The following is a 20665-nucleotide window of genomic DNA, read 5'->3' as shown; positions in this document are numbered from 1 at the left end:
CATGAAGCCTTTGCTAGTTACGAGGAACAGTCGTCACCATGAAGGATTTTAGTGCTTTTCTAGATATGAGGAGATACAAGAATGGGCTCATAAAATCAGCTCCTGAGAACATCTGAAGACCTGTCATGCCAGTTTTTCCCCTGAGCACAGATTCCTCATTTCTGTTCTCTACCCTCAACTCCTTCCAGGAGTGTTGAAGGTCAGCAACTGTGGCAGCACATGATGTAATCCTTGTAGAGGTGGATGGCAAGCACACGTGGCAAGGGCCAATTTGTAGCTGACGGGCCCTGCCTCTCCATGGATTGACCGGGGCTGGGGGCAGGCTGAGATACAGTCCCTTTTTTTGGAGATCTTTCTAAATGTATAGTTTCTTATCTATCCTTGTTAAAAAAAAACAAACACAAAAACAAAAACCTTGCCTCCAAGCCCCAAAGGAGATTTCAAGCAAAATAAATGCAAAATATTTCCTTTCGGGTTTGAATGAGTTTTCAAACAAAATAAAACAAATGCAAAACTGGCTATGCTTTTTTCCTGTTTTTCATTCCGACTCTCTTTATGTTACAAGCTTAACCTTGAGGCTGGGACCCAAAACCTTTCCCCTCTGCTCTGGCAATTGATTGAAAGCCTCGGCTTTCAAGACTTTAGCCCCTGCTCTGCATTTCAAGCACTTATTTTAACATTCAGATGCTAGGAAAATGATTGTTTATTTTCTGAACTCAGGTCAGTCTCTCTCTAAAGCAGTAAGATCTAGCCTAAGGTCTACTGTTGTTACTTAAAGTGGTGTAAAAATCAATTACCACGAAAGAAAGTGAAAGTGTTAGTCATTCAGTCATGTTCCACTCTTTGCAACCCCATGGACTGTAGCCTGCCAGGCTCCTTTGTCCATGGAATTCTCCAGGCAAGAATACTGGAGTGGGTTGCCATTTCCTTCTCCAGGGGATCTTCCCTACCCAGGGATAGAACGCAGGTCTCCTGCATAGCAGGCACATTCCTTACTGTCTGAGCCGCCAAGGAAGTATTGCAGGTGAATTCTTTACCTTGTGAGCCACCCCAGAGAAGCCTGTTACCATGCTAGTTATGCATTATTGGCTTATTCAAAGACCTTGTAACTGTCTTCTCCTTAGATGTATCTGGCAACTTCTCAGTAGTTCTAACTATCCATGCCCCTGCCCAACATCCGCTGATGGAAGCCAAGCCGTGAGGCCCATTATCTCCTCATCTTTGTCCACTAGCCTTCCAGAGTGACCTCTGCATCGCTCACTTCAGTCTCTGGGTTCTTTCACTTCCTCCCTGGGGATTGTTCTGCAGTCACTTACAGAGGTGCTCTCGAGACCTTGCTGTCCTTCAGGTCTCCACCTTAAACCAAGAAAGCCTATCTCCAGTCCTGGCAGCTTTCTTACTTTGCTCTTGTGAAGCTCATCTTTCAACCTCACAACTCCTAATCCAGAACAACCTCTTATTCTCCTCCTTAGAGAGTTCCCCATGGCTTAATTTTTTTACCACTTGGATCCCATTGGCTAGTGCATTCTCAGCTGTACATTCAAACCATAGTAAGGTATCGTTACATACCCTGTAGAAGGCAGAAAAGTAAAAGGACTGACAATGCTAGGTGTTGATGAGATATAAGACAAGGAGCAACTAGAACTCTGGTGGGAATGTAAAGTGTTACAACCACCCTGGAAAACAATTTGATAGTTTCTTATAGCATTAAGCTGTTACTTACCCTAAGACCCATGCATTTTACTCCTAGGTGATTATCAGAGAACAGAGTGACTGGGCACATGATCCACACCCAGACTTATGCAGAACATTGACAATAACTTTATTCATCATAGCCAGAAACTAAAACATCCTCGAAGTCCATCAACGCTATTGAGCTACACAAATTGTGGCAGATAGAGGTACAACGTTGGTAAATTTCAACAATGTACGGAGCAACGGAAACCAGACACCACAGAGCACGCACTGTAGGATTCCATTGATGTGAAATTCTAGAAAAAGCTGGAAAAGCTATAGTGACAGAAAGCAGATCAGGGACTTGGGGACATGCAGAGGTGGATTGGGACCGACTGAAAAGGGACATGGGCTTGAACAGATGAGGCCTGCCTCAGCATCAACAAGAGGCAAGTCAGCTGATGGGCAGGATGAAGGGTGTGTTTCTAAATATTTTAAAAGATGTGCTAAAAGTAATTTCTTTTAAAATGCTAATACATCAACATCTTGCTACTCAAAATGTAGCCCACGGACCAGCAGCACCTACAGCAAGGACATCACTAGGGAGCTTGTTAGAAATGCAGATCTCAGGCCCCCCTGCAGTCTCATGAGTCATTATCTGCATTTTGACAAGATCTCCATGGGATTCACGTGCACAGTCAGGTTGGAGAATTACAGGTTAGGAGAATATCTAACATATTTAGTTTTCATTCCTGTAGGGTGTTCCCCCTCATAGCTCAGCTGGTAAAGAATCCACCTGCAATGCAGGAGACCCCGGTTTGATCCCTGGGTTGGAAAGATCCCCTGGAGAAGGGAAAGGCTACCCACTCCAGTATTCTTGCCTGGAGAATTCCATGGACTGTATAGTCCATGGGGTCGAAAAGAGTCAGACACAACTGAGTGACTTTCACTTTCACTTTCAGGGTGTCCTCCACTCCCAGTAATTTCCTGGAATGTGTTTAATACTTGAGGCGGACTGATTACCAAGCCTTTTTCTTTTCCTACACTCCATTATTTTTTCCTGGAGACAGAAATAGCAACCCACTCCAGTATTCTTGCCTGAAAAATCCCATGGACAGAGGAGCCTGGCGGGCTACAGTCCTGGGGTCGTTGGACAGGACTTAGTGACTAAACCACCAGTGCTCTTAATAAATCCATTAATCCATTATCACATTTAATCTTCACAACAAACATTCAAGATACCATAATCCTTCTATTGCAGATAATACAGTTAAGTCACTTATCTGAGGTCACACAGCTAGTAAATAGTGAAGATGTTCTATTTGAGTCAGACTGATTCCCAAGCCTTTTTTATCTTCCTACACTCCATTGCTTTTTCTTGAACTTAATAAAGAGTAAATTGTTTATGCACTAAGGGAATAAACTCATTAAAATTTAAGCTTATGAGAGATCTTTTGAGCATGTTAAATGAGGTCTTTCAGTTGTTTAAAGAGTATTTCAAATAGTGTCTTGCACTTCTGTCAGTAATAAAGCAGAGAGAGTGACGCATCATTGGTTTCCCATTTCTGGTGTAACCCAAGAAGTGGGAAGACGACATCCTGAATATACACACCCTTCATCCTGCCCATCAGATGACTTGCATCTTGTTGCTGCTGAGGCAAGCCCCATCTGTTCAAGGCTGTGTTGAGCCAGGTGCTAAGAGCAGTACTGATTGTTTTCTGCTCAGACTGCCCATATGCCTCCATGCAAACTGTAGTCCAAGAGCTGTAAAACTATTTGCATTTGCAATCTATCAGATGGCTTTGAACAAAACTAGTGCCAGTAAGGCCATTTGAATGCTTGCTATTTGCCAAGAGTGTAGAGCTTATGGCCACCAACCAAATTAGTAAGAAATTCTGGTGTTTTCAGAAAAGCTACATTTTCCAGGGAGAGGTACAAGTAAAGAAACCCCAGTGAAACACCAGTGATGACCTGGATCACCTTTTGTTCTTGGAAAACTCCACTCAGCTTCAAAAACAGGCTAAAACCCAAAGCCACTGATGTTTGCTTTGAGTGTAGAGGATCCTTATGTCACCCTAGCTCGGGGGTTGTAACCCAGATGGATTTGTTTCAAGCTGGGTAATATCTAGTGTGGGCTGTCCACACCACACAAGCAGTTCTTGGCAGAAGGAGAAAATGTTTTAAAATAACAGTGTATTAGAAGCTTGAAGTGAGCACGGTGGTGGCCACGTCTGGGTAACTTCAGAATAGAACAGGGTGTACACCTGGGTGGGTGTTCATTTGGATAAAGGCAGGGAAAGCACTGATGTTTCTTGATTGGTCTCAGGGCTCTTCTCACACCTGAAGGGAACTCTCTTTGCCCCACCTTTCACAGGGGTTGTGTGTGTGTGTGTTGGTGGAGGAGACCTGCCTCACCTATGCCTCTTTCCTCTGCTCTGGACAGCCCTGCTATCTCTCACACGATGACCTTGAGGGTGTCCAAGCTCGGAGCTTTCAGAGCAGCCTGGGAGCAGGGGGCCTGATGTGGCGCCCTCCTCACATGCTCCATCCTCAACTTGTTCTTCCCTCCAGCATCCTTTCTGACCTTATGTTGAGAGAGGAGTCATGGACTCCAAGGACCCCTTAACTAAACAGAGGGGTCCCACCCCTCTGTTGAGCCAACCCAACTCGGAGAACTCGAGTCAGCCTCTAGAGTAAAGCTTTTTGAGTTAAAAAAAATTTTTTTTTTAAAGGGCAAACTCATCCTAAATGCCAGTCCAACATCCACGGGGGGCGGCGAGAGACAGCAGGTAATTAGAAGCAATTAGCTGCCCCCTGCCGGGAAGCCGGGCCTTTACCTTTTCTCTCTTCCTCATCCGTCGGTCCCTCTCGGTGGAAGTGGTGCTGCTCCCCAGGCAGCGGGTGCGCCGCGCTGGCGCGGGCATGACAGCTGGACCGAGCAGCAGCCTCCGCTCCTCGCGTCGCGGCGCCGGGCAGAGCGGTGCATTGTGGAGGTGGAGCGCGCGGGGCCGGGACCGCGCGGCCAGAGCTGTCCGAGGTGCTGACCGCCCGACCCGCGCCCAGCGCGCCGTGCACCGGCCCCCAAGCCGTGGCCTGCCCCTCACCTTCCGCCTGCCCGTCTGTCTCTCCTTACCTTGGGGTGCGGCGGCTGGAGGAAATCATGGTGTTCGCTCCAGGTACACTGGCACCTTGCTTTTCCACCAGGTGTCCGAAGGGGAGCAAGGGAGAGAAGAGAGGCGATAGAGAGAAAAGGCCTTTATCTTACGGGGCACCTGTGCGTTTTGGAGTTACTGTCTGTGAGCGGGCGGTGGCGGGGTGGGGGTGGGGGGCCGCGGGAGAGAGAGTGTCCCTCTTCCCCTAAACCCGCCCCATCTGTCCTCTAAGAACCTCAGGCTCGGTCCTGCCCCATCACTGCTTCCCGCCTGCCCCTCCGTGTCCCGTCGGACTCCGGCATCTTGAGAACGGGGACCTTGGCCAGCAGCACGCGCCCCTATCTGAGCGGGAGGGCGGAGGGATGGGGCACGGAGTAGTGGGCTTCGGGCTACTTCGGTGGGAACCTTCTTCAGGGCCGCTTCCCCCTCCGTAGAAGTGGCAGAGGGACCAGGGACCTCCTGAAGGAGAGAAGTGTGTGCCGCCCGGGGAGTGGGACCAGGGACTTCCTGAAGGAGAGAAGTGTGTGCCGCCCGGGGAGTGGGACGGAGAGCGGAGGAGGGACGCGTACTCCTTAAAGAATTGGACCTGGTACCGAGGCTGCCACTGCGGCGCCGCCGGCGGTTGCAGTGTGTTTTTGGAGCTAGCGGTGAAGGACTTCTGTGCTTTTGTTGCTGTCTGTGGCTACAAGTTGGCCAAGAGTCAGGTTTGCCTGCGGTTGACCGGCGGGCCGGTGTATTTGAGTCACCGCCCCCGGCCTCCCTCCCGCCGCAAGAAGGACTTGGGCGAGTGTTTCGGCTGAGGTCAGTCGAGTTAGGGAGTGGCAGGGAAACTTGACCGTTGTTAATGTAGGAAGCTCTCTCTCCGGGACCGACCTTCCGTCTTTTCCCCTCACCCCCTCTCTTAAATGACAGGCTCTGATAGTAGTATCACTGAAGACCGCTTGGCCGGGGGCGGGGTGGGGGCGGGTCGGCGGGAAGGAGAAAGGAAAAGAGAGAGGCCTGAAAGTCTTTAACTTTGTTGTGATTCTTTAACTTGAAAGGTTGGTTTGCATTCGCTGTGGCTGTGGACCTCAGCTAGCTAGGTAAAAGGTAAAATGCATTTCTTTTTTCCCCCTAAGGTTAAGAGTTGAGCCTGGTCTTCAAAAAATTCAAATAAAAACAGGCGAAAAGGAAGCCTCACCCCGCCCCCACCCACCTCCCCGAAACCAGCTGAGGAGGCAGGAGTGAGTGTCTGTCAGTTCTGCAGGCAGAGCCCTTCTGCTGTCTGTCCCAAATAACTCAAGGCGGGTCAGGTTCTGTTCAGCGAAGAACATTCAACCAACCCAGGGTCTGGAAAATTGGGAAACAGCAGCTCCTTGTTGCGTTTATAAGCTGCTGCTGCTGCTGCTAAGTCACTTCAGTCGTGTCCAACTCTGTGTGACCCCATAGACCGCAGCCCACCAGGCTCCCCCGTTCCTGGGATTCTCCAGGCAAGAACACTGGAGTGGGTTGCCACTTCCTTCTCCAACGCATGAAAGTGAAAAGTCAAAGTGAAGTTGCTCAGTCGTGTCTGACTCTTTGCGACCCCATGAACTGCAGCCTACCAGGCTACCTAATGCTTTATAAGTGGGGGTGTAGCTCAGTAGTAGAGCGCATGCTCTATGGGGCTTCCCCCATGGCTCAGCAGGTAAGTAATCTGCTTGCAGTGCATGAGACACAGGAGATGCCAGTTCCATCCCTGGGAGGGGAAGCTCCCCTGGAGGAGACAATGGCTACCCACTTCTTTATTCTTGCCTGGAAAAATCATGTAGACAGAGGAGCCTGGCTGGCTACATGACTGAGTGACTAACACTTTATAAAGCATTTTCAGGTCTTTATCTCATTTGATCTTCAAATTACCCTCTGAGGTAAGCAGTGTCATCTCTAGCTTACCTTCTCCTGGAATAGTGGTGGTTCCAGATAATCTTGTCAACTTCAGTTGGAGTTTTCTGACTCCAGATTCTCTTCCTCCCTGCCCCTCCCCCGATACCTCAGGGCCTATCTTCCTGACAAAATGCTATACCATTTTCAGAGGTAGCTGCCTTTTGGTCCAAGGTCAGACATAGCAAAACAGAAGTGTTCTTACACTTCAAAGGTGGGAGATGGGCTGGTGTTGTTGAGTTAGGATTGTTGGGTGATGTTAACTTTGTTGTTTAGTCACTATGTCATGTCTGACTCTTTTGCAACCCCATGGACTGTAGCCTGCCAGGCTCCTCTATGCAGGGGATTTCCCAGGCAAGAATAGTGGAGTGGGTTGGTATTTCCTTCTCCAGTGGATCTTCCCAAAATAGGGATTGAACAGGGATTCTCCTAAGGTGTGATTGTGGGTGAAAGGTTGTGAAATGAGTGGTGGGTAATTTCTGGAGTGGACTGACTTGACTTAAGCAGCCCACAATGTAGATAAGGCTTTATTTTTCCATTTTCCCCCAAGTTTTGAATTAGTGCCATCTCTTTATAACCCTCAGAGATGGCATAAATTGACCTGAATAGGATATGTACAGAAACCCATAGGGAAACACTTTTTGGGTCATTTCTGCAATTTTGAATTTCTCTTGAAAAGTCATAAGCATTTTGGGGCAATAAGGACAGGATGCTTTTAAAATATTATGTCAATTACCTGCTCGTCTACTGATCGTTGTAACATTATTCTGAAAGAAAATCAGAACAATGAATTATTTTTTTTTAACCCTGCTAAATTTTCAGCATCACCGTCCCATTTCTAGGACTATCGCTCTTCTAAATCTCTTTAATCTGGAGCTCCAGATGTTTTGTACTAAGTCAAGGGAAACACTCCCCCACCGCTTTCTCCAAGCCAACCCGACACTCCTGAAGGGAGGGAACAGAAACAAGTGCTATGATTATACCAACATTTATTTTAAAAAGTGTTAGATAATTCAAGATGAAAACAATAACAAACTAACAATGGGCTGTTCATTGGGTTAGTGGGCACTGTGTCCTTCAAAACCCATTGTAGCTCTTCTGGATTTTAGCAAAGGGAGACAAGAAGCCTGAGGTCTAGTTCTGGCCTTGCCTGCACACAGTGGCCTGTCTTTGAATTGTCCTGCTGCCTCTCTGCTTACCTTAAAGGCAAGGTGAAAAGTGACAGATTCATGAAGCCAATTTAAGTCCAAATACAGTGGAATGAAGTTCATATAACTCTAGTTATGATTCACTCTTACCATATTTTTGCATTCTCTTCTTTCAATTAATCTACAGATTATAAGGGACAGAGCTTAAGTTGGGCAGGATCTTTGGGTGTTTTTTTCACTTTACATAGGGTAGACAATTCAGTTCTACCCTTTTCCTTCTTCTTATACCATTCATGGGTCTTCCCGGTGGCTCAGTGGTAAAGAACCCATCTGCAAGAAGGAGATGCAGGTTTGATTCTTGGGTTGGGAAGATCCCTGAAGAAGGAAATGGCAACCCACTTCAGTATTCTTGCCTGGGAAATCCCAAGGACAGAGGAGCCTGGTGGGCTATAGTCCATAGTGTCCCAAAGAGTCGGACACGACTAAAGTGATTTTGCATGCACACACTCCCTTGACTTCTAAGTTTAGTTTGAAAAACATTTAGCAAAAATAGTTCTAGAGAGAGCTGTCAAAAGTATTTAAGAAAATATATATTGCAAGGGGGTTATAGCTTTTCTTTATTTACATAAACCTATTACCAATTCCTGAGAGATCCATGAATAAATAAATTATATAGCAGGCAGTCTTAACTGTAAGGTTTACAGTCTGCCAACTTACATTCTCTTCTGTTGGCATAAAGGGTTTTTTTTTTTTAAACTTTTATTAATTTATTATTTTTAAAAATTTATGTTCAGTTAAATTGACCTCTTTTTGGATGTACAATTCTATGAGTTATAACTCATGCGCAGAATGGTGTAATGACCACAGAACAGTTCTGTTGTATCAAAAAATCTTTTCCTGCTTCTGTTTTTGTAATTAGCCCTTTTCTCCTACCCCTAACCTCTGGTGACCACTGATGTATTTTCCACTATTACAGATTAGCTTTTTCCAGAATATCATATAAATGGAATCATATGGTGTGTAACCCTTGAGATTGGCTTCTTTTACTCAGTATAATGTCAATGAGATTCATCCGCATTTTTGCCTACATCAAGAATTCATTCCTTTTTATTATTGAGTCGTATTCCATTGTAAGGATGGATTCACAAGGTATTTATCCCTTTGCCTGAGTATTTAGGTTATTTTCAATTTTTGGTGATTATGAATAAAATTGTGATAAACATTTCTGTACATGTTATGTGTGAACATAGGTTTTCATGAGTCTATAAATATTAATACCTAGGCTTGGAACTACTGGATCTTATAGTAGGTATATGTTCTTCAGAATTTGTACCATTCTGTACTATCATCAGCAGTTTATGAATTCCAGTTGTTTTTCTAACAGGCATGTAATGGTATTCATTGTCATTTTATTCTGCGTTTCCCTAATGGCCAATGATTTTGATAATTTTTTTCAGAATTTTATTTGCCATATGTGCATCTTTGTTTTGTAAGTTAATTTTTACTTTATATGGGGATAGAGTTGATTTACAGTGTGTTAGTTTCAAGTGTGCAGCACAGTGATTAAGTTTTATATATATATATGTGTATGTATATATATATATATCTACCCACTCTTTTTCAGACTGTTTTCCCATATAGGTTATTATGTTATTATACAGTATTGAGCTCTCTTTGGTATACAGCTGGTCCTTGTTGAAGTTGTATCTTCTTTTGGTGAAGTGTCTGTTCAAATCTTCTGCCTATTTTGTGGGGAGATGTTTGTGTTCTTATACTTGCATTTTCAGAGTTCTTTATATATTCTAGATACAAATCTGTTGTTGAATATGTGATTTGTAAATATTTTTCATCTAGTTGTGGCTTGACTTTTTATTCTTTTAACACTTGGACCATTTTTAAGGGCAAAAGTTTTTAATTTTGATGCAATCTAATTTATCAGTTTGCCTCTTCTAAAGATTTTACTTTTGATGATGTCTTAGAACTTTTTGCCTAACCCAGTGTCTGGAGAAGGTGATGGCACCCCACTCCAGTACTCTTGCCTGGAAAATCCCATGGATGGAGGAGCCTGGTGGGCTGCAGTCCATGGGGTCACAAAGAGTCAGACACGGCTGGGCAACTTTCCTTTCACTTTTCATTTTCATGCATTGGAGTAGGAAATGGCAACCCACTCCAGTGTTCTTGCCTGGAGAATCCCAGGGACGGGGGAGCCTGATGGGCTGCCATCTATGGGGTCACACAGAGTCGGACACGACTGAAGTGACTTAGCAGCAGCAGCAGTGTCAGGGAGAATTTCTAAAAGTTTTATAATTTTACATTTAGATTGAATCATGGGATTAGATGACCCTGTCAACACTTCATTTACATGAAGTTTACACCTAATTGTTTCCTCAAGGCCCCACCTCCTAATACCATCACATAGGAGCTTAGGGCTTCAACATAATAATTTTGGAGGGAGAACAAACATTCACTCCATAATAAGTTGATCAATCCTAAAGGAAATCCTAAAAGATGATACTGTGAAAGTGCTGCACTCAATATGCCAGCAAATGTGGAAAACTCAGCAGTGGCCACAGGACTCGAAAAAGTCAGTTTTCATTCCAATTCCAAAGAATGCTCAAACTACCGCACAATTGCACTCATCTCACACACTAGCAAAGTAATACTCAAAATTCTCCAGGCCAGGCTTCAACAGTACATGAACCATGAACTTCTAGATGTTCAAGCTGGATTTAGAAAAGGCAGAGGAACCAGAGATCAAATTGCCAACATCCATTGGATCATCGAAAAAGCAAGAGAGTTCCAGAAGAACATCTACTTCTGCTTTATTGACTATGCCAAAGCCTTTGACTGTGTGGATCACAACAAACTATGGAAAATTCTTCAAGAGATGGGAATACCAGACCACCTGACCTGCCTCTTGAGAAATCTGTATGCAGGTCAAGAAGCAACAGTTAGAACCAGACATGGAACAACAGACTGGTTCCAAATTGGAAAAAGAGTACATCAAGGCTGTATATTGTCACCCTGCTTATTTAACTTATATGCAGAGCACATCACACGAAATGCTGGGCTGGATGAAGCAAAGGCTGGAATCAAGATTGCCAGGAGAAATATTAGTAGCTCAGATATGCAGATGACACCACCCTTATGGCAGAAAGAGAAGACGAACTAAAGAGCCTCTTGATGAAGGTGAAAGAGTGAAAAAGCTGGCTTAAAACTCAACATTCAAAAAACTAAGATCATGGCATCTGGTCCCATCAATTCATGGCAAATAGATGGGGAAACAATGGAAACAGTGACAGACTTTATTTTCTTGGGCTCCAAAATCACTGCAGATGGTGACTGCAGCCATGAAATTAAAAGATGCTTGCTCCTTGGTCAAAAGTGTTGGTCAAAAGCTATGACCAACCTAGACAGCATATTTAAAAGCAGAGACATTACTTTGCCAACAAAAGTCCGTCTAGTCAAGGATATGGTTTTTCCAGTAGTCATGTATGGATGTGAGAGTTGGACTGTAAAGAAAGCTGAGCACTGAAGAATTAAAGCTTTTAAACTGTGGTGTTGGAGAAGACTCTAGAGAGTCCCTTGGACTGCAAGGAGATCAAACCAGTCTATCCTAAAGCAAATCAGTCCTGAATATTCATTGGAAGGATTGATGCTCAAGAGCTACACTCCAATACTTTGGCCACCTGATGCGAAGAACTGACTCATCAGAAAAGACCCTGGTGCTGGGAAAGATTGAAGGCGGGAGTAAAAGGGGACGACAGAGGATGAGATGGTTGGACGGCATTACTGATGACTCAGTGAACATGAATTTGAGCAAGCTCTGGGAGTTGGTGATGGACAGGGAAGCCTGGCAAGCTGCAGTCCATGGGATCGCAAGAGTTGGACATGTCTGAGCCATTGAACTGAACTGAAAGGAAATCAATCATGAATATTCACTGGAAGGGCTGATGCTGAAGCTGAAGTGCCAATACTTTGGCCACCTGATGTGAAGACCCGACTCATGGGAAAAGACCCTGATCCTGGGAAAGATTGAGGGCAGAAGGAGAAGGGGGTGACAAAGGATGAAGTGGTTGAATGGCATCACCTACTCAATGTACATGAATCTGAGCAAACTCTGGGAGATGGTGAAGTACAGGAAAGCCTGGTGTTGCTGCAGTTCATGGCATTGCAAAGAGTTGGACATGACTTACAACAAAGTTGATTTTTGTATATGGTATCAATTATAGGTCAAGTTTATTTTTTTGCATATGAATATCCAACTGTTCTAATCCATTTTTCAGAAAGATACTGTTTCTCCATTGAATTACCTTTGTAACTTGTCCAGATTTATTTGACTATATTTGTGTGGGCCCATTTTTGGACTCTTTATTTCATTCATCTTATCTTTCCACTAACACCACACATATTGATGACTACAGCTATATGGTAAGTCTTAAAATCAAGGAGTGCAAGTCCTTCAACTTTGTTTTTCTCTTTTAAAATTGATTTGGTTATTGTAGTTCCTTTGCCTTTCCATATAAATTTTAGAATCAGCTTGCCCATATGTACATAAAATCTGCTGAGATTTTGGTTGGAATTTTGTGAAATCTGTGTTGTTTAGTTTCCAATTATTTGAAGATCACCTACATATCGTTCTCTTATTTATTTCTAGTTTAATTTTGTTATGGTCAGAAAAATAAGTTTTCTGTGGCTTCAATTGTTTTAAATTAGGTAAGGTTGATTTTGAGACAGAGCATTGTCTGTCTTGGTGAATGAATCATGTGTACTTGGTAAGATTGTGTATCTGCTCTTTTCAGGTGAAGCTCTTTATCAATGTCATTTTGATACGGTTGGTTGATGACGTTCATTTTTCTCTTTTCTAGTTGATAGTCAGCATACTTGGTCTACTGACTACTAGGAGAAGAATGTTGAAGCCTCTAGCAAAAAACCCAATTTTTCCATTTCCCCTTTTGTTTTATCACTTTTTCTTCATCTATTTTGCTGATCTCTTATTAGGTGCATATACATTTAAGATTGTTGCATTTTATTGGTGATTTGTCTCTTTTATCATTAAGTAGTGAAGGAAATGGCAACCCACTCCAGTGTTCTTGCCTGGAGAATCCCAGGGATGGGGAAGCCTGGTGGGCTGCCGTCTATGGGGTCGTACAGAGTCGGACACGACTGAAGCGACTTAGCAGCAGTGTCCCTCTTTATCTGTGGTAATTTTTCGTACTCTGAAGTCTGTTTTGACTGATAGTCATGTTGTCACGTCAGCTTTCCTTTGAGTACTGCTTGCATGGTACAGTTGATTCTCATTATTCACAGATTCCATATTTATAAGTTTTCCTACTCACTAAAAGCTATTAGTAAAACACATCAAATGAAATCAGTATTCACAGCACTTTTTCTGTGTCATTCAAAGACATGTATGGAATGGCAAAAAAAATTTGAGTTGCTTGACATACATATTCCTAGCTGAGGTTGAACAAGGAGGTGGTTTGCTGTTTTGTTTCAGTTCTTGTGCTGTAAACAAATGTGCTTTTTGTGGTCTATTTAGTTTTTTACAAATTTGTGCTTTGTGTGTGTGTGTGTATGTGATTTCACTGTTTAAGATGGCCCTCAGTTGTAATGCTGCTGCTGCTGCTACTAAGTCGTTTCAGTCGTGTCCGACTCTGTGCCACCCCATAGACAGCAGCCCACCAGGCTCCCCCATCCCTGGGATTCTCTGGGCAAGAACACTGGAGTGGGTTGCCATTTCCTTCTCCAATGCATGAAAGTGAAAATTGAAAGGGAAGTCACTCAGTCGTGTCTGACGCTTGGCAACCCCATGGACTGCAGCCTACCAGGCTCCTCCGTCCATGGGATTTTCCAGGCAAGAGTACTGGAGTGGGGTGCCATTGTAATGCTGAGGTGTTGTCTAATGTCCTAAGTATAATAAAGTTGTGATGTGTCTTATGGAGGAGGAAAAGAGGCTTGCAGGAACCTAATCCTTGTGTTTTCCTTGGGAGCATTAGTTCCATATTTGCTAATTCACTGTTTGCAGTGACTTTATAGGATATAACTACTGTAAATAATGAGAATTATCTGTATATTATTGTCCATCCCTTTACTTTAATACCTTTATCACTGCATCCACTGTGGGTGTCTTATAGACAGCATATTGTTGGGTCTTGCTTTTTAATCACATGTAGTGCTTTAAAGGTGGTAAGTTAGCTACTGACTGCCGGGATGTCTTTCTTGTATAATTACTGCATTTTCTAATTCCCCATCATCATTTAAAATTTAACAGTATTTCATCAATTGAACATTTTTACTGTTATAGTTCTAGAAATTTTAATAAGCACAGATAGTCAAAAAGAAAATAAACATCACAGTATTACCCAGCAGCAACTGTTGATATTTTATATATAACTTCTCAGACATTGCCTCTATAACTACATCTCCCACTTTTTTCAGCAAAAACGTTATCGTGACATGCCTGTTATTTCTGGATGTGACTATTTACACAATGTACCGTTATCTTTTCATGCCATTTAGTTGTCTTCTACATGTCATTTTTAAGAGGCATAGAGCAAAGTTGTCATTGTTCCCATTTTTACAGATGGTAAAAGTAAGGTGCAGAATGCCTGACCAATTTTAGGTTTCAGAACCAAGGTTTGATGTCAAATGCACTTATTTCTGTACACAATGTCATTTTAAAATACATTGCAAGCAACAATTTGCACACTAGAATTAGAGACAAAAGAAAATAGATAAAACCAGTCTCTTTTGAGGAGAATCTCTGTGTACTGAGCATCTCTTCTGCCAAGTTAGAGGACACGAGGTACTCTTTCAACCACCCTGAAACAGGCTCCATCCTTTCACACTTGCTGAATTCTTCATCTTCTCCTGGCAGCTGTCAGTAATGGAGAGTGAAACAGTAGACAGCCAGAACTGGCAAAAGATGACCTGGAGAGCAAAAAGGTCTAACAGGTTTACACAGGGCCTTACCATTTCTAAAGCATTTATGTTAACTAATTGCTATATGCAAGACGTTCCTTGGGTTGAGAATAAATGGCACTGGGTTAAGTATAGTCTCTCCTCCTCTAGACCACTCATGAGAATATTTCAGTTATTCAAAGTTAGTTGCTGCAGAAGCTTGGGTTTGGAGACCGATCGGCCTGGATGCAAATAGCTCAGCTCTGCCATGCCCACACTTAGTGGCACTGGCTAAGTCATGTTATCTTGGTGATTTGTTCCCGCGTTAACTGAAGGTCAGAATATCTGTTTTCCAGAGTGGTGATAAAGGTGAAATTGAAGTTCCTGGCCAACAGGGGATTGAACAGTAGCCATTACTGACATTATTGTTTTAAAGGGCAATGACTAAGATTGTGTATTTTTTTAAAAATATTTTACTTATATATTTATATGGCTGTGCTGCAAAGTCGCTTCAGTCGTGTCCGACTCTGTGCGACCCCATAGACGGAAGCCCACCAGGCTCTCCCGTCCCTGGGATTCTCCAGGCGAGAACACTGGAGTGGGTTGCCATTTCCTTCTCCAATGCGTGAAAGTGAAAAGTGAAAGGGAAGTCGCTCAGTCATGTCCGACTCTTAGCAACCCCGTGGACTGCAGCCTACCAAGCTCCTCCGTCCATGGGATTTTCCAGGCAGAAGTACTGGAGGGTGCCATTGCCTTCTCCGTTATATGGCCATTGCTGCTGCTACTGCTAAGTCGCTTCGGTCGTGTCTGACTCTGTGCGACCCCATAGACGGCAGCCCACCAGGCTCCACCATCCCTGGGATTCTCCAGGCAAGAACACTGGAGTGGGTTGCCATTTCCTTCTCCAATGTGTGAAAGTGAAAAGTGAAAATGAAAGTGAAAGTGAAGTTGCTCAGTCGTGTCCGACTAGTAGCGACCCCATGGACTGCAGCCTACCAAGCTCCTCTGTCCATGAGATTTTCCAGGCAAGAGTACTGGAGTGGCTTGCCATTGCTTTCTCCAACTAGGTCTTAATTACAGCATGTGGGATCTAGTTCCTTGTCCAGGAGTCAAACCTGGGTTCCCCCTGCATTGGGAGCATGGACTCTTAGCCACTGGATCACCAGGGACAGCCCAAGGATGTGTGTTTTATACACTTATGCATGTATATGATTTCATGATTGGATCATCAGTCTTGGGGAGCTATACAGTTGATTCTTTTTGTGCAAGAAGACTACCTTACTGGTTCACTGTGTCACCTGGATGGAGGTTGTGAAACTTTGAAGTGAAATGCATGACAAACTGAACTGATGATAAAGCAGATGTCAGAGAGCATCCTGGGATGAATAAGTTATGAATCATGGTAAGTTGCTGTTCAGAGGCGCGCAGCTGCGTGCTTGAAAGCAGATGGCTGTCTTGCTGATCTGAATGATTCTAATCATCTCTAAAATTAAATCTGAATGATGATTTTCTGGTAAAGGTATACTTTAATATTTGGTATATTTTTCATATTTAACTTGTTCAGTTCAGTTCAGTCACTCAGTCGTGTCTGACTCTTTGCAACCCCATGAATTGCAGCACGCCAGGCCTCCCTGTCCAACACCAACTCATTGCTACTTAGGGTAAATTGATATTTTGGGATTTGAGATATTGATTCACATTCTCTATGCCTTTTTTTTTTTTCCTGGAGCCTTAAGTTCCCATTTTGTGATCGTGTGTCATTGGTCACACACACATTCTTAGATACTCTTCTTTGAACATTATCTTTGGTCCTTTGTAAATCTTGTTAGGAATGAGACAGGAAGAGGGCAGGGCACAACCTTTCCAAGAATGACATAGCCCCAGGACACGACATATAGTGATTATTCCCCACTGCGTCCAAGATGGTGGACTTCCAGTAGACCTTAAGCCTCAGTATGTGAAATATATTCAGATTATGAATGTATCTGAACAAATCTCATAAACTATGTTTGAATGATCTCTTTAGTATTTAGAGAAGAGGCCTTCATAGAGTCCTCATCTGTGTTGTGCTGTCTGATAGAAGTTGTTCATTTTTCTCTCCATGGAATTTATTTCTAATGTTCTTGTGTAATTTTTTTTTTTTTTTTTTTTTTTGCCTTCCCATTTAAATTTTAGGTTGTTTCAGGAATAAAAAGTGAAATCCAGTCTTTGTTGCAGTATAGTAGATGAGATTTTGATCACCCCCTAGCCAGGGAATTTGGAATGAAGTGCCCTATAGACTTAATTGCAATCTGACTCATGCTTCAGAATAAATTATTTCCCCACCAATCAGGCCATTCTGTACAAATCCATACGTAATAGTTGTTTTGCTCTAAAACTGACTTACGTCAAGAAGGACAACATTATGTGTTCTTCATTATGTGTTCTTTCTAGTGCCTTTGGAGCAATGATAGTAGGGTGGAGCTCAAGACCTCAAGAATGGAATTCAGGAAAAAGGACAGGCATTGCTGCTCTCCCTCCCAGTGCCTTAGAGCACAGCTCTTAGTGAGAGTCATTGCCCCCTGGCCTGGGGAGACAGGCCTTTAGTAGCCTTAGTGGGAATGGAGCTGGAATGTTGAGAATGCCAAGGTTGGTGTGTGTGGGAGGGGTGGGAGATAAATACTTTAGGTAATTGCATATATTTATTCAATCTGTTAGGTCTTCCCTGGTGGCTCAGATGGTAAAGAATCTGCCTGCAGTGCAGGAGACCTGGGTTTTATCCTTGGGTTGGGACGATTCCCTGTAGAAGGGAATGGCAACCCACTCCAGTATTCTTGCCTGGAGAATTCCATGGACAGAGGAGCCTGGAGGGCTACAGTCCACGGGGTCGCAAAGAGTCAGACATGGTGGAGTGATGAAACAACAACAGCAACATACATGTATACTTCTGACCAGAACAGTGGAAACACTGCACAAAACTTACTGAACTGTCTTTATTTCACTTCATGATATGCTCATGTTCTACCAACATTGACCTTATGCTCCTGATGACTCAGGAGGGCCTGGTAAAAAGGAACTAAGGACCATCCTGTCTTTCCTTCTCCTTCTGTGTTGTTGTTTTCAGCTTAGGTTGTTGCCTAATTCAGGGGAGTGGTAGGCACGAGAAAGAATGTGATCGGGTCTCTTGGTCATGCACATTTCATAGACATCACTGCCTTCTTCCCGGGTTCTAAGCAGGCTGTGGTTCTAACAGCAAGTGTGGCTGCTCCCCTAAACCTGTCCCTCTATTGTAGACAAAACACAATAGTGCTTGCCTGGGGGCCTTGCATCTCACTGAATTCATACATATCACAGGTACTCAGTTGTGTCTGACTTTGTGAGACCCTACGGACTGTAGCCTGCCAGGCTCTTCTCTCCATGGGATTTCCCAGGAAGAATACTGGAGTGGGTTGCCATTTCCTCCTCCAGGGGATCTTCCCGACCCAGGGATTGAACCCACATCTCTTACATCTCCTGCATTAGTAGGTGGGTTCTTTACCACTTACGCCACCTGGGAATACATTTCATCCGTTGCAATTCTGTGCTCACAGGGCATCACTGAAGCTACACAAACATGCGTATGGGATGGCTGAGAATGATGTGTTGCATGGATCTCCTCTGGGCAGGTCTGTATTCCATCATCCCATCCAACTTCACTTATAGAACTCAAGTTCATTGATATGATTGTTAAGACTTTCAAGACAGCAACAGCAGAGCATTAAATCCTGCACAGGAGCCTTCTGAAGGTGGGGCTCCATATGACTGCATCAGTCACATGCCCGTGAACCTGGCCCTGGCTGCTGGCATATCTCCTGGCTTGAGGCTAGGGATGCCCTGAACATTGTGTGGTAGCCAGGCCTGCCCCCCACCAAAGGCACTGCTGGAAAGGTTGGTCTTCTGTGTCTGAAGAGCATCTGAGGTCTGCACACAGCGCCAGTTCTCTCTGTGTCTGTGGAGCTGTTCCCCTGGTGGTCTCTGCTCCGAGATCCTCCGTGTCATGGTCACTTCATGGGAGACCACCGTTTTCTGCTCACCCTGCAGTCGTCGGGCCCCTCTCTGCTTTGTCTGAGCGGGCAGTTCTGCTTATTGCTCTTTGCTGTCATCTTGCTGATGAGGACAGGTTCTCCAAGGTGGACCTCGACAGCTTCTGGATGTGTTGCGCAGCCCTCAGGGTCCCAGTAGGCAGTGCCCCCCTTGAAAGGGAACCCTCATGGGCACTGCCTCTCCCTTGGGGCAGGACAGTGACAGGCGGTGGCCCTCCAGAGCCTGGCCCGTCTCGTGCCTTGGTTCCCGGGCTGTCCTAGCCAGGCCGCACCATCTTCAGTACCAGGGTCCACCGGGCTCTCCTAGCCAGGCTGCATCATCTTCAGTACCAGGGTCCACAGTACTCTTGTGACTTTTCTGAGCATGGGAAAGGGGGAAGAAATGTCCATGGGCGAAGAGCTGGCTTAGGCAGCCAGAGAATGTAGTGCAGGGAGCAGAGTGTGTGGAATGAACTGGGGGTTGGGGTAGGGGGGCGCAGAGGGGAGGGCAGTGGGAAGGGAGGCTCCAGGGCAAGTGCTCCAAGCATCTTTCTTGGCTTGTTGTCTTCCTGTACCAGGATGTGTGCAGCGGGAGGGGGGCGGGTGTGAGCAAAGGTCCCAGACAGCCCAGAATCAATCCTCCACCCCTTTTCTGGTTGTTATCCCATTTCTAGGTCTCTAACCATGTGCAGCAGATGGCAGGGGTGGGGATGATGGCAAAGAAGGGCCAGTCTGGACAGGTGCTCATATGGCAGTTATTGCTGCTGTTGACCACCCTCCGTGTGCTCCAGGGCCTAATGATTGTGTTCCTGGCATTCAAGACCATTCTCTGAAGTTTCTTTCTGAATTCCCAGAGCTTGAAAAAAAGTCATAGTTAAAGTATTAGTTGCTCAGTTGTGTCTGACTCTTTGCGATCCCATAGACTGTAGCCCGCCAGCCTCCTCTGTCCATGGAATTCTTCAGGCAAGAATATTGGAGTGGCCCATTCCAATATTTGGAATTCCCTTCCCAGTTGTCATTCCCTTCTCCTGGGTATCCTCCTGACCCAGGAATCGAACCCAGGTCTCCCACATTGCAGGCAGATTCTCCACTACCTGAGCCACCAGGCAAGTCCCAGAGCTTGGTTCTTGTTAATTATTTATGAAGCAAACACTCTGTGCCAGACATGGGCTCCTGTAAAACAGACATGACCCCTGCCCTCAGGGGGCTTATCAAGCTTAGTCACAGAGACTAGAAAAACAGCTACCCAGTATCCTGACTGTTTTTTCCATCAAAGGAAAGGACATGATTTTATTCCAATTAGAATATAACCAAAGTCAGCCCCTCATTTCTGTTTTGGCTCACAATTGAGTCGCCAGCTGCTTTTGTTGGTCTTTTATGTCACTGATGGCTGATCATCTTTTTGGACGTGGGGAAAATGTCAGTATCTTGAATCAATGATTTGGAAAACAAAAAATATGCAGAAGTTGAGACAGCTACGCAATAAAATACAACACACACCAGAAAACACCTACTATGCTCCATAATGTGATATTTTAAAAACTTGTTTAATTCTACAAAAGGCTTTCAGATTGTGTTTATTACATCTGAAGGAAATTCATATGTATTATGCAGCAGTGTCTGGTCAGTCAAAGCAAGTTCTGGGGAGAGGATCTGAGCATTTTCATGGTTAGTAGTAATTAATATGGTTCTCTTAGGTTCTTTAGTTTGCATGTTACAGTGTCTATTTGCAGAATTTTAATGATTAAATGATTTTTAACCAATTGTGAAATGAAATAATCCTCATGCATTAGAACTCAGAAAATATTTAAGTAAGACTTTTCACCAAATCTTTTGTCCTTCTTCAAAG

General features: G+C 44.3%; 1 protein-coding gene across 2 annotated transcripts in view; it reads left to right on the top strand.

The window, feature by feature from the left end:
* The window catches only part of AKAIN1 (A-kinase anchor inhibitor 1), a 43798-nt gene that overhangs the window by 6413 nt on the left and 16720 nt on the right, over positions 1-20665 (top strand). Inside the window, exon 1 of one of the 2 annotated variants that reach the window (XM_070361650.1) lies at positions 4514-4850. The exons of the other annotated variant lie outside the window; for it this stretch is intronic. Within the exon in view, the coding sequence (XP_070217751.1) occupies positions 4835-4850 (16 nt within the window). The 5' untranslated portion in view covers positions 4514-4834. Of the gene's footprint in view, positions 1-4513; positions 4851-20665 lie in introns of those variants that run through there. 2 annotated transcript variants of the gene reach the window in all.

Source organism: Bos mutus, chromosome 24 (assembly GCF_027580195.1).
Source record: "Bos mutus isolate GX-2022 chromosome 24, NWIPB_WYAK_1.1, whole genome shotgun sequence".
In the NCBI taxonomy this organism is placed as follows: Eukaryota; Metazoa; Chordata; class Mammalia; order Artiodactyla; family Bovidae; genus Bos; species Bos mutus.
Note: the sequence above shows the minus strand (reverse complement) of the source record. Positions and strands in the feature narration are given on the sequence as shown.